This window comes from Cuculus canorus, chromosome 5 (assembly GCF_017976375.1).
Source record: "Cuculus canorus isolate bCucCan1 chromosome 5, bCucCan1.pri, whole genome shotgun sequence".
Classification (NCBI taxonomy): domain Eukaryota; kingdom Metazoa; phylum Chordata; class Aves; order Cuculiformes; family Cuculidae; genus Cuculus; species Cuculus canorus.
In genome coordinates this window covers 31,080,772-31,094,898 of record NC_071405.1, presented here as the reverse complement: position 1 = coordinate 31,094,898, position 14,127 = coordinate 31,080,772, and the positions used below count along the sequence as shown (strand labels likewise).

At 38.7% G+C, this 14,127-nt stretch overlaps 1 protein-coding gene across 3 annotated transcripts in view; it reads right to left on the bottom strand.

The window, feature by feature from the left end:
- The window catches only part of KIF26A (kinesin family member 26A), a 102,572-nt gene that overhangs the window by 20,648 nt on the left and 67,797 nt on the right, over window positions 1-14,127 (bottom strand). For all 3 annotated transcript variants that reach the window (XM_054068417.1, XM_054068415.1, XM_054068416.1), the window contains exon 5: window positions 9,127-9,310. In XM_054068417.1, coding sequence (XP_053924392.1) covers window positions 9,127-9,310 — 184 coding nt within the window. The remainder of the gene's footprint in view (window positions 1-9,126; window positions 9,311-14,127) is intronic.

Genomic DNA, 14,127 nt, shown 5'->3' with positions numbered 1-14,127 from the left:
TGCTGAAGGAAATCCTATTAAAATCAAGTGTTTGGGTAAAAGAAGATCGCAAATACATCCTGAATATGCCATTACGAGGTAAAGAATTTTAAAAGTAAATAAACAAGCACATAATTTGGAAAAGCCTTAGAAATGAGTGGCACAAGGTCAGAGGCTCACCCATCCAGCACCCCAGTGGATATAATTTTAACTTTCACTAGCAAGAATAGGACAGACACTCATAGCAATATCCTTTTTTTTCCCCCCTTTTAAGTTTATCAGTCTGTCAGCCTACAGTTGAAGTCAGGAAAAAGAAAGGCTATAAAAACAGGTGTTTGCAAGCTAGAATCCATTTGCCCCAGCTATGTAAGGGCAAACCAAGTGGATGGATGCTGTAGCATAAAAAGAAAAGTTACATTGCATTTTTATGCGTGTACAAAGAATTTTGAGGGAGACAAACTGGCAAAGGACAGATTTCTGAATAAAACGAGGGATGAAGTCCCCTCTGTTGAGGACAATGGCTGTGTGGAGGACTGTAGAGTTAAACTCCATACAGTGTTAGAAACATCTGATGAGACCACTAGAGACCCACAGAACCATATAGTTCACACAAATATCACCAATTTGTTGGACCCTTGTGCCAAAACTCTAGATTTTGACATCTTGGACCCTTATGAAAGGCACACATAGAAGCATATTTAACAATTCTGACTTAGAACAATGAAACATTTCAGACAGGAGGTACATCCTGGCTGGTACTTGTCCTTCGTCCTTGCCTCTATCACTACCGTTCACCCCGTATTACATGCAGGGGTCACAGGGAGAGACCTTCTGCCCCATCATCACATGGCAGTCACTGTTTCCATGCTATAACCTCCTCCAGGCATGCCATCTCCATGTGCTTCCTTTGTGTGGACTTGTGATTTCCAGACCTCCTCCTGCACACTGAATCAGCTGGAGTTGAGGAGAACAGAACAAGGGAGTCACAGCAACCAAAACAATAGGCTGGGGGCAGGACTGGTCAAGGTAGTGCAAAATATCAAGTGTACCGCAGTGCCAGAAAGCAGGTCTGGAAAAAGTAAGAAGCAGCCAAAAAAAACCATAAAATCCAAATTTCAATGCAACTCTCTGACATGAATACAAGATTGACGGCCACAGAAAAGCAAGCAGTTTGTCTAATACAGTCCATACAGCAAAGCCATGCATCAATGAACATAAAACTCCTCCAAGACCAGTGAAGTATGTGTCGTCCCAGAAGATATCACATCCAAGGCTGAATTTGAAAAAAGAGACAGTAGTTACAGAGAGAATGACACAATCCTCCACAATTTTAGACAGAAACAGCCAGGAGACTAAGACAGGCAGGTTCACATTGATTATCACTCCATAATCAAAAGAGAAGGGCTATCAACCCTGAGACCAGTCAAAGGGAAGGATAGTCTCGCACTTAAAAAAAAACCAGATGATTCGGATTGTATTCTTAAAGACTACCACAGACCTCTACTACATGTTGTAGACAATGAAGACAAGAAATACTACATATAGCTCAGAAAGTTGGTGACTCATCTTTCAGCAGAGTGAGGTTGCTAAATACTCTATGCAGTCTAATTTGGAGCAGACACGTAGACAGAGAAGACTCCACTAATTCACTAAGTAATGACTAGATTCCCTGGCATTTTGAATGCTGAGGAAACGAAGACCCTGACCCAGCCAAGTATGTTAGCACAGGCATAACTGTAACATATGGTACCTCCTTTGAAATCAATGGATGTGCAGTGTTCATGTGTTTATAGTGATGCTTTGTTAGCATTTGATGCTTATATAGTCGTCAAGTTTCAAACTAGACAGACTGAGAAGGAAAAGATAGAAGGAATGAATTTAAAAATATATACAATTTTAAAATACATACGCTCAAGCATTTTTTACTAAAATAAAAGCTGACATTATCCATCTACATTCTGGGAAAGTGTTGGCGCTATACTGGAATCCATTCTAAAAATGCTGGTCATATTCTGCATTCCAGCAGTATCATAATCCCTAAATGAACAAGCAATTTGGTCTTTAGCAATAAATGTCATTATATCAAATTCAAATGGACGCTAAATATTCCCTGGAAACACTCATTCTTGACAGGCATCATGCAGCCAGGAAGTTAATTTTGTCCAATGTTCACAAAATGGCGTATAACAGCAGGTTAATTAAGTAACTATGTTTAGACATCCACCATTCTGAATTAAGACTTCTCAGCAAGAAATTACAAAGAATTCACAATCAGTTGAATAAAGACCATTTTCCAATGAAATTTTCAATTAGAGTGTAAATTCATATTACAAAAGTCCTAGTTCAGAGCCAATATTTTTCATGGATTTAATTGTAACTGACAGATATATAACCCTTGCTAAATTGGTTTACTGTGGGTAGTTCTTACAAGCCTTTCATATCCTGCCACTACCAGTGGATGGCAAATTTATATGCAAAATTGCCATGCTAGCATAGACCATGTAGCTCTCCTGGGAGAACCTTAAAGAAAAAGTCACTTCTATATTGTACTCTATTAAAGAAGAATTGATTCTCTGCTCCCAGGAGACATGAAGAAAACCATTTTATTTTTAGAGGTGAAAACCAAGTAGACAAAACTGTGTATCTTTATCTAATTTTTCCACATTTTTCTTTAATCACTTCAAGGCATTTCAATAGGGACATATGTACCTTGAATGATACAAGACTACATACGTGAATAGAAGAGTACTCAGTATGATACATGATCTATATCAGAAATAACACTCTAGTCATTAGGAGGCAACCAGCAGTAAAGATGATAAAATTAAGTACCTAGTTGTTATCCATCATCAAACCACCGTAAGAACAAGTGAATGGGACATACAGCACACTTAAGGAAACCTTGCATGATCAGTAAATCATATTAGCAGTACCTTAGCTACAGCTTTGTAAAGCATAAATGAAAACAAATGTCTAAAACACATAAACGGAGACCAGTATGTGTATACCTGTCCAAGAAACATGTCTGACAGTTCAGGTTGTCTTTAAATGCTCCACTTCGATTGTCTCACATACAAGGATTCTGTCATTCTAACACAAAAAATTGACAGGATCCTTGGAAGAGACAAGCACTTAAAGTTGCTGTTGTAAGTGATGCAGTATTATAAAGAATGAGCTGAAAAGAACCCCAGAAAAAAACATTTTGCATGAAAAAAGCTTCCTACCATGCCAAAGAAACATAGCAAATTAGAATGCTACACAGCAGCCATTGTAAAAAGGATGTCTTTTTTAATACCACAATATGATAAATTATCTTAAGTAGCACATTAATGTCAGAAATTGACTATAATCTAACTTCTTTCCAGTGACAATATTAAATGGCTTTCAGACGTCTTTCCTACTATTCTGACATTAAATTTAATAACACCCAGAGAGACCACAAAAATGATTCAGTTACAAGGATCACACTGTACTGGATCATTACCTTTTAAGTAGGATTCAACTAAATGATTTTGACTCCGATGTTTTCGGCACATTCAAGAGAAAGGTATGAAATTTGCTACATAACATTTATCAGTAGTGAGCAAAATTGCTTTCTGTATCCAGTCTGCATTGATAGCGGGATTTTCCTTTGTGAATGAGAGTTTGATTATCATTGACTACGTGAATAAACAGTCCCAGATAGTCCTAAGTTCTAATATTATTTTAACTTTTCCTGCTTGGTACTTCTGAACATGGACAAACCCCGCATGCATCTGTGAGAATATATAACATTTTTCACTCATAGAAAAGAAAATTAAGCAAAAAGGCTTAATTAAAGGTTAGTATCACAGGACAAGTCCACACACTCCTGCATCGTAAGGGGAAAAATAGTATTTGTGAAATGTAAAAGAAATTAATAAGACATTTATTTCCCACCTTCAAGAGAGTACTTGAAACAATGAGCAATTATAAATAGAAACCGTGACAGGTACATATAGGTTCCCTGCTGTAGTAAGTCTCTTAACAACAAACGTATTGAACCATAAAAAGCTATATAGCAATTTCACCACAGCAGAACTGTATGATATTCATGGAGATGATGATGTGAGACTAAAAAAAAAATTTAGATCTTGGGCTCAAATAACCAATAATTGAGTTGAAGTGCAAGAACCAGCCATCACAATCTTTTCACACTCCTGCATCCTCCAGCAGTTCTGACAGTGCATAGTTACTGCCTCTGCTATAGTCATGCTGCTTACAAAAAGCAACAGTTTAAGCCTGTTTCATTCACCAAATGTCCATAGAGCTCACAAGTTCAAGACAAGATCCCATGAGTGACAGGACCGGTCAGCTAGACCAACTAATTCTAATTCTAGTCGCCACAGAAACACCCAAGATAGACCTGATGCTGCCTATGCTCAATGCAATCAGTTCTTTAGATTAAACTGTCCCTTACCTGAATTCAGGATAATTCTTACTCACGTGTTTAATTTAAAAAAAAAAAATATGAAAAGGACCTAATGCATGCAGAAGCTCTCCACTGAATCAGTTCTTTGGCCAAAGGCATTTTTTTCAGCAGGAAAAGCCAGTACTCAATGCTACGATAGCTTTGAAAGTGCACATCAAATAAGGAAGTTAAAATTCCAGGTATGGATGTTAGTTTGTTTGGTGATGTCTTTTTCCCAAAAGTTTAGGCTTACTGGGGTCCAACTCTGTACCAGCAGCAAAACACACACAGTTGCTGCTTAGGATTCAGATCTTCCCTTGCTCAGGCACAGCAATAGCCCCTGTTTGAGAAGGTAATTTAGAGACATGGGGAAGGAGGAAAAATCTTTATGTTTCTTAGTTGTTACCATCCTTTATTAAACTTCTTTAAAGATACTAACTCAAGGAAGAAGGCCACCAAAGAGAACAACACCAATGACTGACTGTTTTTAAGTATTTTTAAGTATTACGAGCCTGAAGAGGAGCATGTATTTATATCATATACTGTTAGAGATCCTCTATAGCTAAAGATGCCTTATTTTCTTGCCTCCCGAACAGCAAATAAAGCATTTATTTAGAAGCTCAGACTCTTGATTACAAACCTAATGCTGTAGCTCCCATGATGGCTGGTAAAACGGGTTATGGTCATGCCCAATTTCCTTACAGCTTACTGTTTCTGTGTGCATAGTAAAAGCTCTCTTTCTTATGTACACTACCTTGTGTTAATCAATAATAAAGTTCATCTGCATCTTTATCCACTCAGTAACTTCAGCGTCATTAGATCTTTTTCCAGGTCTTCACAGGCAGTTTTAGTTTTGGCTACTCTGAGTATGCAGCTTCACCACCTCATCCAAGCCACTTAGGAAGACACCAAATAGCATGAACCTCCATGTGACACCACTGCTAACTTTACTCCAGTGTGAAATCCGCGCTCTTGTTTCCTTCCAGTTATTAAGCCACTAGAGAACACATGGCACCTTAGGGTTTTTTTAAGAAACTTAGGTCAGGGCACTTGTCCAAAGCTTCTTCAAACACACTCTATCAACCAAGCCAAAACTAATCAAATGCTCTTTCACAGAACACTAACATACGTGTTCCACCTGTAAAAGCTCACCCCTGCTATATAACATTAATCCCTGCCTTCTAACTTCTATCTTTATCATTTCTTTAACTACTTTGCCTGGTCTGACACTATACTTCTAGATTCCCCCAGATCCGTTTTTTCCCCTTTTGTTCTCAAAGTGATATCACATCTTCCACATTCTGTTCCTGGGTCTCTTATGGCATATTGAATACCAGCCAAAAGAAAATCCTGAGCATCAGTGTGGGTAAAAATGCTAAAAATTACCACAGCAGGGGAAATATAGAAAGCCAATCATACTGGTCATCATCAATGTTTCAACATGTACCTTGCTTTAATCTTTCAGTGGATTTAAAAAAGAATTGGGATTACTTAGACTGTCATTACAGAATGATTAGTTGTTGCAGGCTTCAGGCCTTATGCACTAGTTCCCTCCTAATATAAACAGTGTTTCCTCAGAGCTGACACATCATTCACCACTTCAGCTTTTCATATAAGAAGCCACATTGTTCCCATTGAAGTATCTTGGCCACTTCACGGGTTTCCAGTTTGTCACTCTATTTTTCGTTCTCACATAACTTTAACTCTTATCCTTAAATTTTATTTCTTCACAGTAAGAAAAGGCATGTTTCTCTAAAGAATCTCATTCTGAAAAGAAAAAATCCAAAAAAAAACATTTGACAAGAAGGGAATTAACACTTGTCAAGCTATCTGTGCTCAGAGAAAACACCCCTCTTGAGGAGAATAAGGATTGGTCCTCAATGGGTCATTCTCAGCTGAGTAAGGTGAAGTTAAGTGGGAATTAGGCAGCTCATTAGTACTACATTCCTACTTGTACAGCAGAAACCAACAAGGAACTAGTGATCCATGCCAAAACTAACCATGAAGGACAAAACAGCAGCAAGCCAGGAGGTAAGGAAGGAAAAGGCTGACCCACCAGCAGCTTAAACCCACTCCACACAGTAATAATCGAGCGAGGGACACCGCTGACCTGGGAATGATTAAACTAGCCAAGAAGAGCATCAGCCACAGATGCTGCAGTAGAAAAAAGTTCTCCACAATCAATCGCTGATTCTGTCCCCTATGCATATCTTGTACTTATTTTGTACAGGCTGCAAGAAAAAGCCACAGGAAAAGATAACCAGGGCGAGCGTAAAGTAAAAAAGCTGTTAGAAGAGGAGGGGCTGAAGTTAACAGGACCACAGCACATCTGCCAGCATTTGCTGATCTTCTCTCAATTGCTATGATACTTAAAGCAGTCAGGAAGAAAGGTAATTACTGTAGCTCTATCAACCTTATAACGAGATACTAGCTGACTAAATCTTGATCAGCAGAAGCCGGTGAGGAGGAAATTATAATGAAGAATGTTATTGCACAGTGACCTAAAAGCTACCAAAGCTTCTTGGCATTGCTCAGAGAAGGCAAAACTATAAGTGTTTAGCACTAAAATAACATCTGTATAGGACTGACATTTTTCCTTTAACCACAAGTTCTAAGAATTAGGATACATGAGATTTCATTTATACTGACTAAACTTTTACAAAAAACTATATTGCTTGGGTTTTTTTTCTACAGGCAAACACTGTAATTTAAAAAGTTGCAAAAGAGGAATGGGTTAAGAGACACAATAGGTATTGCATATTTGCATATTTTAAACTGTGGATCAGAGAAGATGCCTACTTACTTTATTTTTGAGGACCATTAAAACTAGTAACTAGCACAACCCATCACCATTTGGATGGTCTAGATGTTAACTCAAGAACTAAAGGGCTGATTCAATTAGCAGAGAGCTTTTATCCTCTGCAGGACAGGATTCTTCCAAATCATGGTCAACAAGTATGTGGCAAGAAGGACACAGCTCGAACCCTGGGCCTGAACAAACAGTATCTTCAATAATATTTTCATCTGAGACCTAAACATCAGAGACATTTAAGGGTCAACAGCAGCTTGTTGACCCATAAAGTCTGGAAATTCTTGGTGTAGTGTGCCAGGCAGGAAAGAAATACTATTGACATTGCCATCACGCGATATCTATCTCTCTCTCTCATGTTGGACAAGCTCACACAGCTGAGCCACATAGCTGCTGAAGGTACTACCATACCACTTTCTGATAGAGCACTTCCCTTTGAAAGCCCTCTGCTGTGCTCACTAGTGAAGGAAGTGGGTAGAGCACACAACCTAAGGCAGATAATCTGCTGCCGGCTGGGATCATGCACTTAATCTTTACTAGACTTTGTTGATCTGTTTGAAGATATCAGATAAACCAGAGCTTTCCATGAGGCAGAAGTCATGCTGGTAAGCTCCACCATCACCCCGAAAGTGTAGGAATAAGGCTGAACTCTCTTGGCTACACTTCGCTGCAGGGACGTAAGTGTGGTAAAGTGCAAAGAGAGTTTTATTGAGCTGTATGCACAAGGACAAGCATGCATTAAAGGTCTTTCTAAGGCAAAGAGCCTCAGAAATGCCACTCTTCCTGTTATTCCTGGTGCCATGGCCAAGTGCTAAGGCTCACAGAGAAGACACAGGCACAACAAATGGGCTCTGCTAAAACACACACATAGAAAGGATGTTCTGTAGCAAACCCACCTCTCCCTGGGAATCTCTAAAGTACTGTGCCACATTTGCTGCATCCCACCATTTAATGCTACCTACTCTTTTCAATACACTGGGAAAACAGAAGAAACCACATTTTCAACTGTGGGCTTCCATCTGCTGAAAATAGACCCATTTACTCCTTCATCTTCCATTTAGCACAAACACACTGCCTTAAGAAACAGACTATTCTCTGTGAGCTAGTGTCAGCTATAGATACTTAGACTGACAATCTCTTTATATTAATGATTATTTGTTTTGTTACTCAGAGTGTATTTTAGCTCTTCTGTGCACATTACACACTTCAATTTTATCTTCAAAGGCTAATCCCTTGTAACCTATGTAAATATATATTCATACTCTACTGTGTCAGTGATTAAACAGTTAGAAATAAGAATAAAGCCCTAAATAATTGGGTTGTATTTTAATTAATTTTAAATAAAATTAGCACAAATTTTACAATTTGAAAGGTGCTATATTTCCTAAGATGGAGAGACATTTATTTCTCTCTTGCTACTTCATTTCCATACTCAATTTACAAAGGCATGTGAAGCAGAGAGAAGCAAAGCGCCCCTCCATGTATCTCCTTAACCTCAAGCAGACAAGCAGCACCAGCACCAGTGGCTGAGCCTTGATGGCAGTGCAGAGAGCACTTCTGCCAAAGCTGAAGCCTGTGTGTCATCAGTCTTAGACCAATGATGCCAAAGGAAAACTTGTCTCTTGCTTTAACCGAGGGAAGACAAAACAGTCTTTGCCAACATTGTCAGTGATGTTAACTGGCTTCAAGGAAGCCAACACACTAGCACTGCACCTGCTTTGACGCTGCGAGCTCTTACCAAAATCAATAGGTGATAACAGACTCAGGCACAGTCAAACAGTTGCAGCTATCTCTGTATCCCAAGACACTTCCCTTGAGCTTATGCAACTCTGTTTTAGGCTGAAAGCTTCAAGCTCTGTTAAAATTCATCTAGAAAACTATTAAAAAAAAAATCGAAATCTGGAGTTACCTTTCCAATGCCAGGGTTGTCCTTGATTTTGGACACAGCTCTCAGAAGGCATGGTGGTGCTGGGGGAGGACAGAGCTGGAGGACGCCACTAAAGTTAGTAGCATAAATAGAGAAGTCGTGTGTGTGTGGCAGGGGCGGATGGAATTTCTTTCTCTTCGAAGACAGGTTAAGCTTCTGTGCTGCTCTGTATAAAAGTAATAGCAAAAAAGGACAATGTTACTAGATGTCAATGGGACTCTGGACCAGACACACAGATGCTCATTGTCATCACTGGCTGCTTAACAAATCAAGTCATTGCTTTCTAATCTGATTCATAAGGACAAACCATCAGGCGACTAACAGAACGAAATATGAATTAAAAAATCACTCGCAAATTAATCAGTTAATTTCTCCCCTAACAGAGCTTCAACTATAATCTATCTTCCCCTTTTTCCCCTAAAAGCTTGACAGCCAAATCCTAAAATGCTAAAATGTCACTGACGCAATAAAAAGCTAAAATAATCGCCTTGTCACTGGCAGGACCAGATGGACTTCGGTTTTGATAACATTAAGAAAGTAGTTCTTTGTACTCTACAAGTTACTCAAGGCAGAGGATAACTGTCAAGTTAGCTGAGCACAAGATCCTCTCTTGTTGGCTGCACTGAAAATCGTTAGATAACAGAGAATTTCCTTCAAGACAGATTGGGTTTTCCTCCTCAATTCCATTCTTACACATTAAAAAGGAAAGCTATTAAAAAGACATGCTTTAATATTCTGAATGATAATAATCCTGCTTTTGAAATGCAGAATTTAAAAACATAAAAGATGAAGAAAAAGGAAAAATTAAAACATACAATTAAAATTCTAACATTCTTCCTCGTGAATAAGAATAGGAACATAATCAGTTTTTCTGCTATTCCTCATCAGCAACACCAAACAGTATAGCAAGAAATAAACCCAGAAATTCTACTCTACATCAAAACCCACACGAGAAAAATCACCCTGCAGAGTTATATAGAACAAATATATATACGTAATAGTAAGCACACACTGGGCAACTGAGGGTAGAAGTTAGGAGGAAATCTCAGCTCTATCAAAGCCAAAGAGAGCTTTACCACCTGAATAACATGCATGTCATCTGACTCTAAGACTGTCAGTAAAGAGCCCACCCTCAGATACATACTATCTTTTAACATAACTTTGAATGACTGTTAAGCCAGCAAAAATGTCAAGTGTTACACTGCCAGCATCTGTGGGCAACCTGACACCACACTACTGATGCCAACAAGTCTTCTGAGGACAAAGCACACTCTGGGCCATGCCTGCATTATAAAGGCACTTTGGGCAAATTAGTTTACAAATGTGACAACAAGAAGTCTCTTCATACAACACGTACTTTATATTTTCATCATGCTTTTCAGCCCAGGATCTCCAAGTACTTTTCAGAGAGTTCACACTGTTGCTAGCATCTGTGAAGTATTATAAGCAACAGATATACAAAGAAATTAAGGCAGCATTTAGCTAACATACCTAATTCAGAGTAAATCTAGACCTCTAACCTTGCCACAAATCTAGTCATCGGGAAATCTCACGCTGAGTCAGCTTAGTAAGCTAAGTAAGTTCTTCCTTGGCTTGTAGGTTAGAAGCAAAAATGAACACTGAGAGCTTCTAATGAGTTACAGTGCAAATAACTGGTTGTGTCTGAGGAGCAAAATTACTCACTTGGGTCAAGATTAGGCAGTTAGTCAGTATGAGGGACAGTACTCTCAATACAGTTCTCCAGAATTCCCAGTCCTATGCTCTGTATTCCAAAATCTGTGTGTTAACTCCTGGATCTTTTTACTACTTGATTTTCTAGAGATGCAGAGCCCCTACGTGCTTACTTCTGTCTCTACAAACACTGCAGTTTTTAGAAAAACACGAAGATTTGGGTGATGAAAAGATAAAGCTCTAGTTCCAAACTCAAGAGAGAGACAGAAGTCACTCTCTTGTGAGAGACAAGCTGGACTTTTGCCTCTGAGCAAAGAAGCAGCTTTTGCATCCTGAAACCAGCAGGAACTGTGTCCCACAGTGAAGAAAAATACTGAAGCATGGGTTTATACAGAACCTCGGAGTTTTGGTGGCAATGAGAACTGATTTAACTGCCTAAATCACCATCTCCTTGTAAAACCCTCACTCAGTATGAAAACATGTTTGAAACGTGCAACTCTTTGCTTGCTGTCCTAACTTCACTATGGTTGCAGCTGCACATTAAACTCGTAACGCTTCCTAAATTATATGCAGCTTTATTGTGCTTTATAATTAAAGTATATGCAGCTCTATGTGCAGAAAAGAGTCTCTACCTGTTGGTACTCTCATTGTCAAACTCAAGGCAGTCATTACCCTCTATCTCTAAGCACCAATTAACAGTTGTAGTTATTATTTAATCATCTTCTTGATTAATATGAAAGATAATGTTTATTTCCTTGTTTACATGCTATGATCCCTTGTTGAAATGATAAAAACTCCTCAAGAGAATGTCTTCAAAGTGCAATCAAGTTATACATTAAATTCTGATGAAATAATTATTCCTTCAATAGATCTGGTTGAAGGAGCTCCTCCGGGAAACATATGTGATAAAGAATGATATACAAAGGACAAATTTACTCAGGAATTGTGTATTCAGGCACATAACTAAGCGCTAACAATTCAATGTGTAAATGCACCCAAAAAGGCTAAGCTAAGCAAAATATATAAACAAATAAACAGAAAAGTCAGCCTTTTTAAAGTAAAGCATCTCTCAAAACAGTTCAGTAACACAGTATTGGACCATTTCAAAAAGCACATTGAAGATATCAAATCCATTACAACTTGTCTTCTCCACCAAGACAGAACAACTTTCTAAGTGATTCATTTCCAACAGTATTAACACACTTTCTGCATCTTCGTTGTTCAAAGGACAGCGCCATATGCTAGTTAAAGCAATTTACTATACTGCTGATAAATCCTCTTCCTATGAGTCTGCAGTGCCATGATTTTACTAAGAAATTTGGCAAAAGGACTGCTGATGTACATGTGAGATAACAGGAAACCGAAAAAAAAACAGAGGACCTGGAGTAGCTGTTGTAGAAAATTATCTGTGCTTTGATGGGCAACAGGCCAACTGCACTGCTAATGATGAATGTGGTTCACATTTTAAAAGCATCTCTACTTAGGTAGTAGTGCACAAAGATTAATTACAACCTCTCCGTGTTTGAATGCAAGAATTACTTTGCCTGACACTAAAATGAGGTTGTGCCTCGAGTAGGGACGTCACAGACATCTTGTACCAGCAAATCAAACAGTTTGTTGCGTTTGGTTTGGGTCTCCATTTTCTTTCCCTAAGAGGGAAAAGTTAAGGACCTAATGGAAAGAAAAGGGCAATTTAGGCAAAATGAAACATCAAACTGTATGTTCTGAATACGAATTTAAGTAATTGTCATCCTCAGCTCCTATAAAAAGCACAGTCAGCTCTTTAACTACGACAAAAGCCAGCTGGGCAGCACCCTTCATACGTTTTCCTTCAGCTCCTGGGCTGGTCCAGGCAAAGAGCACCACATGAGGACTCATCAATGCTTATGCACTTCTTGCACCACCACCAATATACTTGGTGGCACCGTAGCCAAGTATTCATTAGGCCCAAATTTAGCCCAGGCTGGTTTGGACATAGGTCCAACTAAATTAAATAAAACCCAGCTTCACAAAACTCCTTACTTCAGCAAAATTCATGGGGGTGTGTATTTACAGGGAGCCACTTCTGAGACACTCCTGAATGCTGGGTTTTCTGCAGTCATTATCCAACAACCCATTACTGAACTTACACTTAAATTTCCAGTCCTTTTTTTCTCTAGTATTCCTTTTCTCAGGTGGAATTTGTCCCATGAAGGCAAAGCTCTCATAATCTGGGCCCTTTTTACCCAGCACCAGAAAGACAAAAGTTGGGTTCATACAAGATAACTTTCTGTAGGAGCCTAATTAGTGTCATGCCTATTCCCCAATTTGTTTCTTTTTCCCAAATTTAATCTTGCACAGGAGGCCCTTAAATCCATCTTCAGCACCACAAGAGGATGTCCGACTTTCTCCAATACCAACTTCTGTTTCCTCACAGGGAAAATTATGACCTCTAGGAAATACAATGCAAAATTTAAGCACTACAGTCATTTGTTTTTCTGGGCATTTTCCAAGCATTTTGCCACAGCTTTAACACAGATGTACGCTTTCCACCTTCCTTCCTTCACTTTCCCCATTAAACCTCCACCAAACTCTCTTCTACAAAACATTCTTGCAAGGGAAACAAAACTCCACACTTTTATGAATCTCTTGCAATTAAAGCATGAGACACATCTGTGTATATTATTTTTACCTCTCGCTGCGAGATCTACTGCCTGCATTTTGCTTAACTCTTTCCATCTTTAATAGAAGATGGCTTTTAAGATGCTCTGGAGAGTTCTTTTCTCATAGCTAGGTGTCACAATAGGAAATAAAACTAATATATGACACATGCAGGGGCATTCAAATATCAAATGACAAGGGACACTCTCTAACCTGCTCTTTCCTCCACACAATTTACAGATTACTAGGTTTTCTGCCGTGCGTGGATGAGACCAGTAAGGAAAAGCACGGCCAGTCAATGACATAACACTAAGCACCTAGGGAATAATACTGTGCAACAACAGTAGCTACCAACCCCACCTATTAAAAGAACCATACAATTTTTTATTTTAAATTCTGCCTATATGATTAACATGACATTTCATATATTCTGATATAGTAGGAAGCTGCTTCTAGCTTACACTCACCACACACGTTCTGCACATTATAACTGTGAAAATAAACACCACAATTTAAATCTCTAAGAACAGTGCTCCTTCTGGGCATAATTTCACCATGAAAAAGAAAACTAGGATTGAAAACTTTTATAACTACACAGAATTATAAAATTTTTGCTTAAATCTTCATGCAATGCATTAAACTTCAGAAGGAAGAGTGATGTGAAATGTGGGG